This window comes from Dendropsophus ebraccatus, chromosome 7 (genome assembly GCF_027789765.1).
Source record: "Dendropsophus ebraccatus isolate aDenEbr1 chromosome 7, aDenEbr1.pat, whole genome shotgun sequence".
NCBI lineage: Eukaryota > Metazoa > Chordata > Amphibia > Anura > Hylidae > Dendropsophus > Dendropsophus ebraccatus.
In genome coordinates, this window is record NC_091460.1 from 134868027 (window position 1) to 134882363 (window position 14337).

The following is a 14337-nucleotide window of genomic DNA, read 5'->3' on the forward strand; positions in this document are numbered from 1 at the left end:
ACTGACTAGGTACATTGGGCTTACACTACAGGATAGATAGATAGATAGATAGATAGATAGATAGATAGATAGATAGATAGATAGATAGATACTGTACAGAAACACCAAAGACAAAATTAAAGACCAGAGAATATTCAATGTGGAAGACAGAACAGAACCAGGGTCAATACAAACAGGGTCAAGCCAGGGTCAATACAAACAAGGTCAAGCCTGATTGGCCTGGCATCCTGGCTACTGATTAGGCAGACTGGCCTCCCTCCTGACCGGACAACTAAAACGGAGACCAATTCTACTGTGGAAGTGGGAGAGGTAGGTTTGTGCCATTGTGCACACACAGTGTTTTGAGCCTTATTTTGGTCAGTATTTGTACCGAAACCGGGGGCTGGGGGGGGGGGTGTTAGAAAACACAGTCACTTGCACTCTATGCTTTGGTATAAATACAGGACCAGAGAGAGAACCTGAATACTGGGGGAGATTTATCAAACTGGTGTAAAGTAAAGCTGGCGCAGTTGCCCCTAGCAACCAATCAGATTCTACCTTTCCTTCCTCACAGATTCTTTGGGAAATGAAAGGTGGAATCTGATTGGTTGCTAGGGGCAACAGAGCCAACTCTACTTTAGGGTGCATTCACACATACCATATCCACAGCAGATTTCACGCTGCGAGTTTGCAGCGAAATCCGCTGCGGATACCTCTCATGTCAGTGTCAATATGAGTACATACTCGCAGCGGGTTTGTCATCCTGCTGCAAGTATGTAAGTGCCGCCCCCATTACCCCCCCACTGCCGGGAAGATACTTTACATGGGGGCGGCACTTACATACTCGCAGCAGGATGACAAATCCGTGAAATCCGCTGCGGATATGTTACGTGTTAATCTAGCCTTACACCAGTTTGATAGATCTCCCCCACTGTTTGTGAACCTGACTAATCTGCTTAAACCCACTTGGAAATCCATGATAAAGTCCAGACAATATTGTGCAGATTTGTCTTGTGTATTTCCTTGCAAGTTCCGACTGATGTGGATATACCAATATACTATATATTCCAGTATTTCTGTATATTTACAGTGGGGGCCATCAATAAAAAGATGAATACACTAGTATTTAGAATTATAAATACATAAATTTTCATGCTTTGAATAGCACACAATGACGCTACAGGAAAGCTGTACTACAATACTGAGGCATAATTATTGCTGTAAATACAAAGCTAATCCCCGACATCCCGCATGATAGACAGCAACTTTGTATAATGAATATAAAGCATCAGGCTCACCAGGAAATATATGTTGCATTATAAATAAGTCCTTTGCATAAGGAGCAAAAGTTCTTTATGTCATATCTCGTCACATGCAGAATTACGGCAACACAGCCACAAGACGTATATAAACCCTGTAGTTTCCATGAGACCCTGTGAGTAAAGACAAGATAGAATTATGGTATGAAAATAGACAAGAAATACTGGAACATATGCTACTGAGGCTCTGTGCACAATGCATTTGAGAATATTGTATGGGGTATATATAGGGAAGTTTTCCCATTGTATACATCAAATAGAAGACTGTGAGATATGCCACTTTATAGGTATATGGTGGAATACATTGCTGATTAAAGCCAATAATAAAAAATGATCCTCCTGCGAACCCTACCCTGCCCTACTTGTACTCCAGGTTGGGAGATAGAGCAGCTGACCCTTTGAGCACTAACATGTTTGATAAGTAGGCCACCATATTTGATGACCCATTGTTCGGAGAGTGGTAACCAGTGAGAGGTGGAGAGCGATGTATTTCAGGCCCGTCTACAGAGCAATCTATGGCTTTAATGTTCTACCCCACCCATTGGCACCCAATAGGTTGCTGGCCTGTCTAAAATGCAAACAGGTTTCCACCAACCTGACACACAACACCGGGTCTTGCTCTAAATGAAAACACTAGTGGGGGAGATTTATCAAACATGGTGTAAAGTGAAACTGGCTCAGTTGCCCCTAGCAACCAATCAGATTCCACTTTTCATTCCTCACAGACTCTTTGGAAAATGAAAGTTGGAATCTGATTGTTTGTTAGGGGCAACTGAGCCAGTTTCACTTTACACCATGTTTGATAAATCTCCTCCACTATCTGTCCTTGGACTGATTGGAGTGTGAGAGGACTAATGAGGTCAGTGTTCAAAAAATTTAGTACATGGTATCTAACTGCGGACATGTTGGGGCTCCCTAGAGCACCTGAAAATTCCAGGTCTTAAATAGTGATGAGCGAACATGTTCATATGTTTGTACGAACATGATGCTAATTGTTTGAGTTCGCCAATCACGAACAATTTGTTCGATGATCGGAATGGTTCTACCGATGTTCTACTGTATGTTAAACATGGGGAGAAAGGGTTTGGTCCTGTGACATTGGGGTTGCAGGGCCATTCCATGGCCACCCTTCCCTGCATGTGCACGCTTTGCTGGGTTAGCAGTTGCTGACCGACACAGTGTGGAGTTAGCGTAGGGACCCGTGTGAACCAGAAGACCGGCACATGGTACACGGGGCAATATGGTTTGATCAAATTATATACCAACATCCTCGCGTTGGTTTTTACAAATAGCCTAGCGGCATTAGTATCAGCCATAGGTGGGATGTACAGTCGCTCCTTTCTCTCCGTGTTGTATTTTATATTTCTCCCTTTTCTGAGCAGCTGGCACTCCCCTTCATAAGACCCACATGACCCAAATTGGCAGGAAATAAAAAATAATGACAATCAAAAACATCCAAATGACCCTGAAAAGTTTCCATACCCCAGTTCTTAATACCGTGTATTGCCCCCTCTAACATCAATGACAGCTTGAGTGTGGTAGTTGTGGATGAGACTCTTTATTTTCTCAGTTGGTAGAGCTCCTCATTCTTCTTGGCAAAAAGGGCTGTCTTGCATGAGCTGCACGCACTGAGTGGCTCAATGATATTGAGGTCAGGAGACTAAGATGACCACTCCAGAACCTTCACTTTGTTCTGCTGTACGACCAATGACAGGTCAACTTGCCCTTGTGTTTTGGATGTTGTTATGTTGGAATGACCAGGTATGTCCCATGTGCGGCTTCCATGCTGATAAGTGCAAATTTGCCTCCACTATTCGCTGATAATGTGCTGCATTCATCTTTCCTTCAACTTTGACCAAGTTTCCTGTGCCTTTGTAGCTCACACATCCCCAAAACTTTAGTCACCCACCTCCATGCTTTACAGTAGGAATGATGTTTCTTTCATCATAAGCCTTATTGACACCTCTCCAAATGCAACGTTTATAGTTGCATAACTATACTCCAAATTCCCTTGTTCCAGAAGTTTTGAGGCTTGTCTCTGTGCTGTTTGGCATATTGTAGGTGAGATACTCGCTTTTTTCTGGCGACTCGACCATGCAGCCTCCTTATTGTGCATCTTGAAACAGCCACACCGCTAGTTTTCAGAGAGTCCTGTATTTTAGCTCATGTTGTGGAATTTTCTTTGCATCCTGAAAAATTTTCCTGGCAGTTGTGGCTGAAATTTTTGTTGGTCTACCTAACTGTGGTTTGGTTTTTACAGAGCCCCTTATTCCATTTGTTAATCACAGTTTGAACACTGCTGACTGTCATTATCAATTAATTGGATATCAGAACAAAGTGAAGGTTCTGAAGCAGGGGCGTAGCTAATGTCTCCTGGGCCCTGGTGCGAGAGGCCAACTTGGGCCCCCCCCCTCCTTTCACGACCAAGTGATGCTATTGGTGTGTATATATATATATATATATATATATATATATATATATATACATACACACACACACACCAAGACAGATATTACCAATAACACCAGCATATTGGAAGAAGAGTATTATCACCGTACATATTACCGCCATACTGTTACTGACCAAATCCTGTATACTGAGACCAATATTACCAGTAATACCAGTATATAGGAAGGAAACATTACTGCCACACCACAACCACTACCATCACCACCATATTGTTACTGACCAAATCCAGTATACTAAATTACCTCATCCAGTCATATAGAGGTGGCCCCAGCTCTACACAGGTTCTATACACCATATACATTACAGTGCAGTTATATCAGGTGACTCACAGGAGACGTCTTTTCTGATCGGAGTTCTTCCCTTTTCATCTTCTTCTCCATCTGCCCTGGGCCGTTATGAGAACTTCTCTGAGCCACGAATCCACAGAATCTGCCAGACAGACATATTAGTCTCCTCACTCTGGCACCATCCTCATCTATATACATACTGCATATTTGTATTGGCCCCTTTACACCCTCATTTAGTGTGACCCCCTAATAATATATGCCCCCCTCTGTGTATTCCCTCTCCCCCTATGTTGACCCCCCCCAAATAGATGGCCCCTCTCCCCCCATGTTGCCCTCCTTATAGATGGCCCCCTCTCCCCCCACCCTCCCTTATAGATGGCCTCCTCTCCCCCCTCCATATAGATGGCCCCCTCTACCCCCTCCCTTATAGATGGCCCCCTCTCTCCTCACCCTCCCTTATAGATGGCCTCCTCTCCCCCCTCCATATAGATGGCCCCCTCTACCCCCTCCCTTATAGATGGCCCCCTCTCTCCTCACCCTCCCTTATAGATGGCCCCCTCTCCCCCCACCCTCCCTTATAGATGGCCTCCTCTCCCCCCTCCATATAGATGGCCCCCTCTACCCCCTCCCTTATAGATGGCCCCCTCTCTCCTCACCCTCCCTTATGGATGGCCCCCTCTCTCCTCACCCTCCCTTATGGATGGCCCCCTCTCCCCCCTCCTTGATAGATGGCCCCCTCTCCCCCCCTCCCTTATAGATGGCCCCCTCTCCCCCCCCCTCCCTTATAGATGGCCCCCTCTCCCCCCTCCCTTATAGATGGTCCCCTTCACCCCCCCCCCCTCCCTTATAGATGGTCCCCTTCACCCCCCCCCCCCCCCCTCCTCCATGCCCCCCTCTTTCCCCCCACCCTGCAGGCTGATAAAAAACAAAACAAAACTTAACTCACCTGACAATGCGCTCCCACGTTGATCCTCACTCCTTCGGTCTGTCCCCGGCTGCTGCGCAGCTGCCGGGGGTGTCGCGTCTTATCCCCGGCAGCGTGCGCATCCCAGAGCTCCCTGCGCGCCGGAACCGGAAGTCAGGGCCCAAGGCGCGCAGAGAGCTCTGGGATGCGTGCGCTGCCGGGGATAAGGCGCGACACCCCCGGCAGCCGCGCAGCAGCCGGGGGAAGACGGAGTCGGACTCTTGTGACCGCAAGCAAAACAATGCTTGCGGTCACAAGAGTGATTGATCGGGAGGGCCTTGCGGGCCCCCCTTTGTGGCGGGCCCGATCGCGGCGGCGACCCCCGCGACCACGGTAGCTACGCTACTGTTCTGAAGTGGCCATCTCAGTCTCCTGACCTCAATATCATTGAGCCACTCTGGGAAGAACTCAAGCATGCAGTTTATGCAAGACAGCCCAGGAATTTACAGGAACTGGGAGGCTTTTTGCCAAGAAGAATAGGCAGCTTTACCATCTGAGAAAATAACAAGCATCATCTACAACTACCACAAAAAACTTCAAGCTGTCATTGATGTTCAAGGGGACAATACACAGTACTAAGAACTAGGGGATGGGAACTTTTCATCAGGGTCATTTGGATGTTTTTGGTTGTCATTATGATTTAAAAAGAGAAAACCATGGAATGGAAAAAAGTTTTTGTGTTCTCATTCATATTCATATTTTGCACAGGTATCTAAACTTTTGAGCACACCCTGCGGTTTTTGGGCTAAAACCAAGAATGGATTCAAAAGATATGAGAAACTCTTCGCACAAAGATGGAAGCACACAACTGTCCAAAATATCTTGATATGCTGAACTGAGGGACCAGACCCCGAACACAATCCCATAGCCTTATCCTTCATCTGCCAAAATATACATTTGACACAATGGAGTCAGGCAGATTATATTCTCGTTATTCAATACACTCAGACTGACACATAGAGAAGTGGGGTTCATCACCTCACTTATTTTTGTGATTTGGATCAGGTTTGGAACTCTGTGGTTACTAGGTCAACAAAGCATTGAGGACTTTTATGCAGTATGGGGGACATTTATCAAGACTGGCGTACTTGTACCTTGTCTTAAAAAAAAAAGCCCTGCCCCCTTTTTCCCAACTGGATTTACTAAGAAGCACACGCCTCTTAGTACAGCCGGCTGGCCATGCACCCGATGCAGGCACTGTGCAAAAAGGTACACCTACTCTGACATAGTCCATCAATAAAGGGTAGTTTTTACATTACATTACAATACATACTCTTCCATATACTTCAATACAGTCCATAGACATCTACATATACTGCGCCCCCTGCTGGACACTCCATAGGAATTACACCTGATTCGTGACATCACGTTTTTTGAGAGAATTTGAAGACTCCATGAGCTACTAAATTAAGGGAAATAGCCCTATATGTGCATTTCCCATAATTAATGTACATTAAGAATTTGTCTATCTTTCCATAAGTAATAACATATTAAAAATACTTTTGGCCGGAGTTGTCCTGTAATGTTTCTTTTGCAGCACAAATCATGTCCCCAAAACGGATCCATAACACCTACAGATGTGTGTATGGGGCCTTAGAAATCAATGAATTTTCATGTGTGAATTGATGTGTGAATGGGCCCATAATGTTACATGATTCATCTGAATATAACTATGTTTAGGATCCAACGTGCACCACATGATGGAATATGCAAGTTTGGGTCTATTATACAGTAAGAAACCAGACACTTTCTAGAGCAATATAAAAAGTTTATTAATGCAAATCTAATTTCTAGGTCAAAAAGAGGGACATGTAAGGGGCAAAGAGGGACAGAGGGACATGGGTCCAAAGTAGGGACTGTCCCTCCAAAAGAGAGACACTTGAGAGGTATTGCTTGTTGTATTATCATTGTACATTGTGATACTGATCAGTGACCCACCGGAATCCAGAGCTGGGACTTCTACACTCTTTCCAGATGTGTCATGTGTACCAGGTAATATGGTCCCACCCTGTCCAGGGTAGGGGAGTTGTGTGTCTCTGTGCGGGGCAGATGTAGATTTGGCTGGGCACGATGAAAGTAAGAGTCCTATTACACAGAACGATCGTGCGGAAAATCGTTATATTGTTCGAATTTTAACGATAATCATTCCGTGTAATTGCAGGCAATGATCGAAAAATGGAATAGGTGTCTGTCCGGCCAATAATCTTCCCATTTAACAGCACCTTTACCTTACTGACTCAAGAGACTAATGGTGCGTTTACACTTAGCCATAATTCACCCAATCGAAGGATTAATGATTTCGAAGTAGCAATGTTTTTTTTTTTATAATGACCAGCATTTAGATGGAATGATATATCGTTTGGAAAAATCGTTATTATGATCGTTTTAACCCTTAGAGGACCCGGCCAATTTAAATTTTTGCATTTTCGTTTTTTCCTCCTTGTGTCTAAAAGGCCATTGCACTTGCATTTTTTTACCTAGAAACCCACATGAGCCCTTATTTTTGCGCCACTAATTATACTTTGCAATGACAGGCTGAATTTTTGCATAAAGTACACTGCGAAACCAGAAAAAAATTCAAAGTGTGGTGAAATTGAAAAAAAAAACGCATTTCTTTTATTTGGGGGGTTTGTGTTTTTACGCCATTCGTCCTGGGGTAAAACTGACTTGTTATATATGTTCTTCAAGTCGTTACGATTAAAACAATATATAACATGTATAACTTTTATTGTATCGGATGGCCTGTAAAAAAATCAATCATTGTTAACAAATATACGTCACTTAAAATCGCTCCATTCCCAGGCTTATAGCGCTTTTATGCTTTGGTCTATGGGGCTGTGTCTATGGGGCTGTGACATTTACTTTCTATCGGTACCTTGATTGCGCATATGCGACTTTTTGATCGCTTTTTATTACAATTTTTCTGGATTTGATGCGACCAAAAATGCCCAATTTTGCACTTTGGGATATTTTTGCGCTTACGCCATTTAGCGTGCGAGATCAGGAATGTGGTTAATTATTAGTTTGGGCGATTACGCACGCGGTGATACCAAACATGTTTATTTATTTATTTGCTTATTTTTATTTATAACATGGGAAAAGGGGGTGATTCTGACTTTTATTGGGGGAGGGGGCTTTTTACTTATAACATCACTTTTATTTTTCCTTTTACACATATACTAGAAGCCCCCCTGGGGTTAGGGTTATTCCCCCTGGGGTTAGGGTTATTCCCCCTGGGGGGACTTCTAGTATATACACTTTGATCTCTCATTGAGATCTTTGCTGTATAGTTATACAGCAAAGATCAATGAGATCGGCACTGCTGCAGCCGAAAACAAACGAGTGCCGAGCCGGGGGATGGCGCCATCTTGGAGCAGTCCCCAGCCGGCATTAGGGACAGAGATCGCGGAGGAGAGATCTCCCCACTATACCACTACCGATCATCTGCAGCCGGTAATCGGAGGCAGCTGTCATCTTTGACAGCTGCCTCCGATGACCTGATTAGCGGGCACGGCAATCACACCGTGCCCGCTAATAGCCGCGATCCCGGGCTACATGCGGCACCCAGGATCGCGGCGGTTCAGAGCACGGCCGCTGCGCAGCCCCGCTCTGAGCGCGGGGAGGCGGCCCTGGACGTACAGGTACGTCCAGGGTCGCCTAAGGGTTAAGATTGCTTAAAGTTTCACTATCGTTTAAATTTTTTTTTGCAGAAATCAATAGTACAGGCGATTTTAAGAAACTTTGTAATTGGGTTTATTAGCCGAAAAATGCATTTTTATCACAAAAAAGCAGTTTGAAGCTCTCCCCCGTGTCTTCATGATTTTCTATGGAGAGGGGAGGGGTGGAGGGAGAAAACAGGACAACAATGAGTTAATTTACAGCTACATCACTGGGCTATCTCCTCTGACAGTCAGCACTGACCTCTCTGACCTCTGAATACTGGCTTTCATGCAGCTCCCGCTGTGTGATCCTTTGTTCTCTGGTCTCTGCTGGCGACTAATCTCCCTCCTCCCCTCTCCATAGGTCACAGAGGGCTCCACTGTGTAAAAGAGTAGAGATTTCCTGATAATGAGCAGTGAATGAGAGAGAGGAGGGGGGGGGGGGGGGGAGACCTGGGGAAAGTCTTCTTGAATGCAAATAGCAGCATATTTGCCTAATAAACCCAATTACAAAGTTTCTTAAAATGGACTATCGATTTCTGCAAAAATAAAATAAAACAACGGTGACACTTTAAGCCAATCTGACACATAGGGTGAATCGTTGAAAGACTGTTTACACAAAGCGATCTGCGAATTTTTTTGCGAACAACCAACGACAATTGGAGACCATGTCGAAAGATCAAAATGGACAATTTCTCGCTTGCCGCTGGATCGTTAGCTGTGTTTACAAGAGCCGATTATTGCTTAAATGCAATCGTTATCGTGAAAATTCAAACAATAATTGTTCCGTGTAAACGCACCATAACCTGTTTTGTTCTTAACTGAAGTAAGGATCTTATCTTTCCAATTGTTACCTGACATTATGCGGCTTTACGTCTGTACATTTAAATCATTCCTTGCCATGTTTTTTTTTTATAAAACGTGTTCAAAAAGATTCCAAGAATTTCTCAATCCCACAAATCATTGCTTAGAAAATCAGAGCTTTCCTTGAATTAGACACTAGAATAGAAACTGAAGGGCATGAAGCGGGCGTGAGGATTTGACCTTTTGTGTATCGAGGCCTACAGCCTGGATGGCGTTAATGCACATGAAAAAACAAACAAAAAGATAATGTATAGAAGTATATAGAGAGGAGGACTTTTTTTTTTTTTTTTTTTCATTTTATTAAAATGGTCAGGTGCTCAATATTTGCTGTTCTAGTTCACCTAATGCAGAATATATAAAAAAAAAAAAAAAAACTAAAAACCTTAGAATTATTCTGCTAACCTCAAGCGATTTCAGGTTACATTCGATATTCTTTTCTGATGCATAAAGCTATGTATGTACTATAGATTTTGGACCAATATCGCCATCTGCTGGTCAACAGATAAAAATAAATACAGGATATTGGAGTGTTTCTCAGAAATTTGAAATGTCAATACACTCCACATTTATTTTAGTTTCTACTTATAGAAGCAATAGAACAGTTCTACAGCATCTTTTTTTTTTAAAACTCGGATTTTCGCCATGCCTCCTGAATATTTGTAAAAAACACCCCCAATAGGGAGCTGTAAGTTTATACATTTCCAGGAGGAATAAACAGAAGAAACATACAACATAGGGTCTAGTCTAGGGGGATGGACAGACAGACATGTCAGAAAGGCTGACAAGGGAAATAACTAATCGCCTCACCAATTACAATGATTTAGACGTGAACAAATCTGTTCTGAACATATCGAATTTGCTCTGAATTTCACAAAATAAAAAAATGCTGATTCATTCAAACGTTTGTGGGAGTTTGTTTTGCTTGAATTAAAGGATGAAGGGCACAGGCAAAAGGCAGGAATCCTTACACCATACACTATGCTGTATGCATGCATGCATTAGGGCCCTATTCCACCGGACGATTATCGTTTAGATTCGAATGATTTAACGATAATCTGAACGATAATCGTCCGGTGGAATAGGGCCCTTACACTAACTACATTGTGAACGACAAATCTAACAGCTGCTGATAGAGTGCTGTTCATAGTACAGGATAGATAATGTTGTATTTACCATGCTGTACCATTTTAAATTTGGTGCCTAAACACCTTAACAGATGCGACATTACCACCCTGTATTCTCTTGCCCCCCCCACCCTAGACTGGTCACCTTGTATCCCCCTTTCCCAACCCCAGACTGGTCACCCCGTATCCTCCTGCCCCAATTTGGAAACAGACTCCCCTTTTCCTCCCTGCGTTGCTTATGTGGTGTACCCCTCCGGTGGTATGGAGGAGGTGCGGCCGGTCACTTGCCAGATGGTTAAGTGTAACGCCAAGTCTATGGTGGGTGGTCGAGATATAACCGGGCCCAGTGATGTTATGTCGTGACGCCAGTGCCTGTTGGGCACATAGGTATGGTGGCACACCTGCTTTTATTTTAAAGGGCCGGTTATTCCTTGTTCCCCTTGTGCACAGTGTCCTGCCGGGTTGTTGCAAGGTCCCTTGGGAACTTATCACGGTGGTCAGGAGTGGAATAGTGACCCACCCGGACTATTGGCACTGCCACCCACAGAAAGGGGAGATGACCCAAGGAGTGTGTGTACTGTGTTGGTGCTTGACGAGGAACCACAGAGTCTCTTTATCATAAATAAAATCTGGTTTGCTCTGAAAATACTTGTATGCAGCAGATCATACAGCTTTGCATTGATATAATACGTTACACTTGATAAGACACTTGATAGCTTAGGATCCAGGTCTGTAGTGAGAGTATAGAGAGTGGTACAGTCGTGCCGACTGAGTTGCGTTCTGAGAGGTAAAAGTAGAGAATCAGAAGAGTAGAGAGGAGGATGTCGGAGAGTCCCAACCCAAGTAGTACTGTGCTCTGCTGGGATGTGGGGGGTAGAAATAGAATACTCTCGAAGAGAGAGAGAGAGAATACTTTGCACCACCTACTGCCCTACCAGTGTTGGGGGGACCAGTCCTAGTGGGTGACACAAGGCCCCAGACCTTGTTACCTGGGATGAGTGGAATGCTGAGGATTCCCTGCTTACACCCACGCTGCGAGATAGAGTTCATAGGCTTCTAGCAACTTTGCTCTATCTGGATCATTTCCTTTACTTTCTTATGTCCTGCACTGTGTCTCTCCTTGTCCACGGCGTGGGTTGAGATGATCTCTGACTTGTCCTCTCTAGTGAAGGGTTTAACACTGCATAGTGTTGAGTGGAGTTACTTGAGAAGAAACTAGGTTGCATGTGCCTAGTCTGCTTCTAGACTGCACACTGAGACTGGGGACCTGGCAAAGGGCTGGCTTGTATCCTTCCTCTACAGAGTCTAGCGACAAAAGACACTACACTTCCTCTACCCATGTGACTTCCTATCTACTGCTCCTGTAAGGTGTGCTGTGAGTGGGTCAGGAGTGCATATGTGAGAATTAAAGAGAGAAATGCTAGGATAGAAGAGTATACTCTTATTGGCTTACAGATCCATGTGACATGTAAACAAAACAATAACCCCTTCAATACTACAGCTGTGCAATAACTGACTACGCCTACTTGCAATAGCGACATCTTGTGGCAAAATTTTTTATACTCCATGTCTTGTCCTATTGTATGTTATGTTTGTCTAATATGTTTTGCAAATTTTGGATTGAGCAGTATGTTTCAGCTATTTCTTTTTCTCCCCTCCTTGAGGTGGTCACCAGACGTGTTCTACCATTCCAGGTCTCTGTTGAGATACGTTTTCTATTTGAGCTGGTCTATGAACGTCCGACTTATTTTCCCTACTATGCTACTATTCCCTACTTGTTTTGATGCTCATTGTATTTTCCTGTGTGTATGATTCTTTATGTTTTATACATTGAATAAAAAACAACATTAAAAAAAGTCATAAAAAAAGGAAAGTACAAAAACTTTGACCTGATAATCTATATAATATTAAAACCAAAATCACACATCTTGATATTAAGAAGTTTATTTCCTATAAAGGGAAGATGCATGTTTATATTATTCCAGGTAAGTGAACAAATCAGGCCGGACTTTAGTGCAAGATCTATCAATAGGTTCATGATCTAATACTGTGGAAAGCAGCCGAGGAAAGTGAGCTGGAGGTTACAATATGCACAAAACAGATTGTTAGAGAGTAACAGACATGTATCTGAAATGGAATGGTCCCAGGTGACTCAAAATGGCAGCTACTGGCTTTAATATCATTACATTGAAAAAAAAAAAAAAAAAAAGTAGACTTCAGTTGCATATAAATATTAGTCTGCCTTGGCTGCAGTGTATATTAGCACCTGAAATATTGTCCCAGATTACAAGCAAGACCATTGTCACTCTGCCATAGTACAGGCACATTTTTACACATTAAATGGGGTTTTTCACCATTTTTTTTTTTAACTGGTATCAGAAAGTGTCAGATTTATAATTTACTTCTATTTAAAAAAAAAAAAAAAAAAAATCTCAAGTCTTCCAGTACTTATCAGCTGCTGTATGTCCTATAGGAAGTGGTATTCTTTCCAGTCTAGAGAGCAGGAGAGGTTTTCTATAAGGATTTTTTGGAACTGTTCTGGACAGTTCCTGACATGGACAGAGGTGGCAGCAGAGAGTAATGGAAAGAATACACCACTTCCTGCAAGACATACAGAAGCTGATAAGTACTGGAAAACAGTAGATTTGTTAATAGAAGTAAATTACAAATCTCTGGCACCAGTTATTTTGAAAGAAAAAAAAATTAGGTGAACAACCCCTTTAACTCCTCAACATCAAGACCTGCCTACAGTTCTAATGAACCCTGCTTAGCATAGAACCCGTTGGTGATTTAGGTTTGGTTCAGTATAACAGCAGTGGGTCAGGATCGATAAAGGTAATGCAGCCAAAACATCATGGGACAATACGGCGAGTACAAATACACTCAGCAATTACATATAGTAACTGTTCTACTGTAACATGAAGGTTTTAAACATGGTGGCCTTCTTGGGAACATTACTCATCATCTCCGCCACATATAAGGAGGAGGGTATTCCTGTAGTCTCCGGATGTGTCACCCTGAAAGAGAGACAGAATTATTGGCCACTGATATGATCTTTAACGAGTCACAAAGACAACATAGTATATACTATATGCATCATGTTCAAGTGGCAAGTGCAAACACCGTAGCAGTACTTACATAGGACTGTAGCACTATAGACGTAGTGGCAGTAGAAAAGTACTTTTAGAACTGACAATATCATGTATATGCAAGACTGGATATATAGTCATTGTATAGTTGTGTTTTTAAAAGTTTTAATGTAATTTTTTTTTAATAATTACGCGGACTTGTAAAAACCGACAAACAAAAAATGTTGGACATGCACAGTTCAATAGCAATAATGGGTGCTAAATGGTAAGCATATAAACCGATATAACTATACTACAGAAAAAGCTATGCCAAATTTATATACCATAGCACACCAAAAAGTATAATAAATAAAAGTACTTTATTGTGACAGGTACAGTGTTAGAAGTCAATGATCCCACAGGCTTAAAAACTATTAAAAATCTATAACAAATATGGGGGTACCCAGTATGGTACCACCCACAAGGACACCCCAGTCTAGGTATGTCACACACCCTGTACAAATAAAGTGCAAGTGCAATGTATAAATAACCAACAAATAATTATAAATCCTAAATTACACAAATAATCCACAATACTAAGAAG

At 42.9% G+C, this 14337-nt stretch overlaps 1 protein-coding gene across 1 annotated transcript in view; it reads right to left on the reverse strand.

The window, feature by feature from the left end:
• Positions 1-12593: 12593 nt before the first annotated feature.
• Positions 12594-14337, reverse strand: part of ANXA5 (annexin A5) — a 29893-nt gene continuing 28149 nt past the window's right edge. The window contains exon 13 of the mRNA XM_069978542.1: positions 12594-13682. Coding sequence (XP_069834643.1) covers positions 13620-13682 — 63 coding nt within the window. The 3' untranslated portion in view covers positions 12594-13619. The remainder of the gene's footprint in view (positions 13683-14337) is intronic.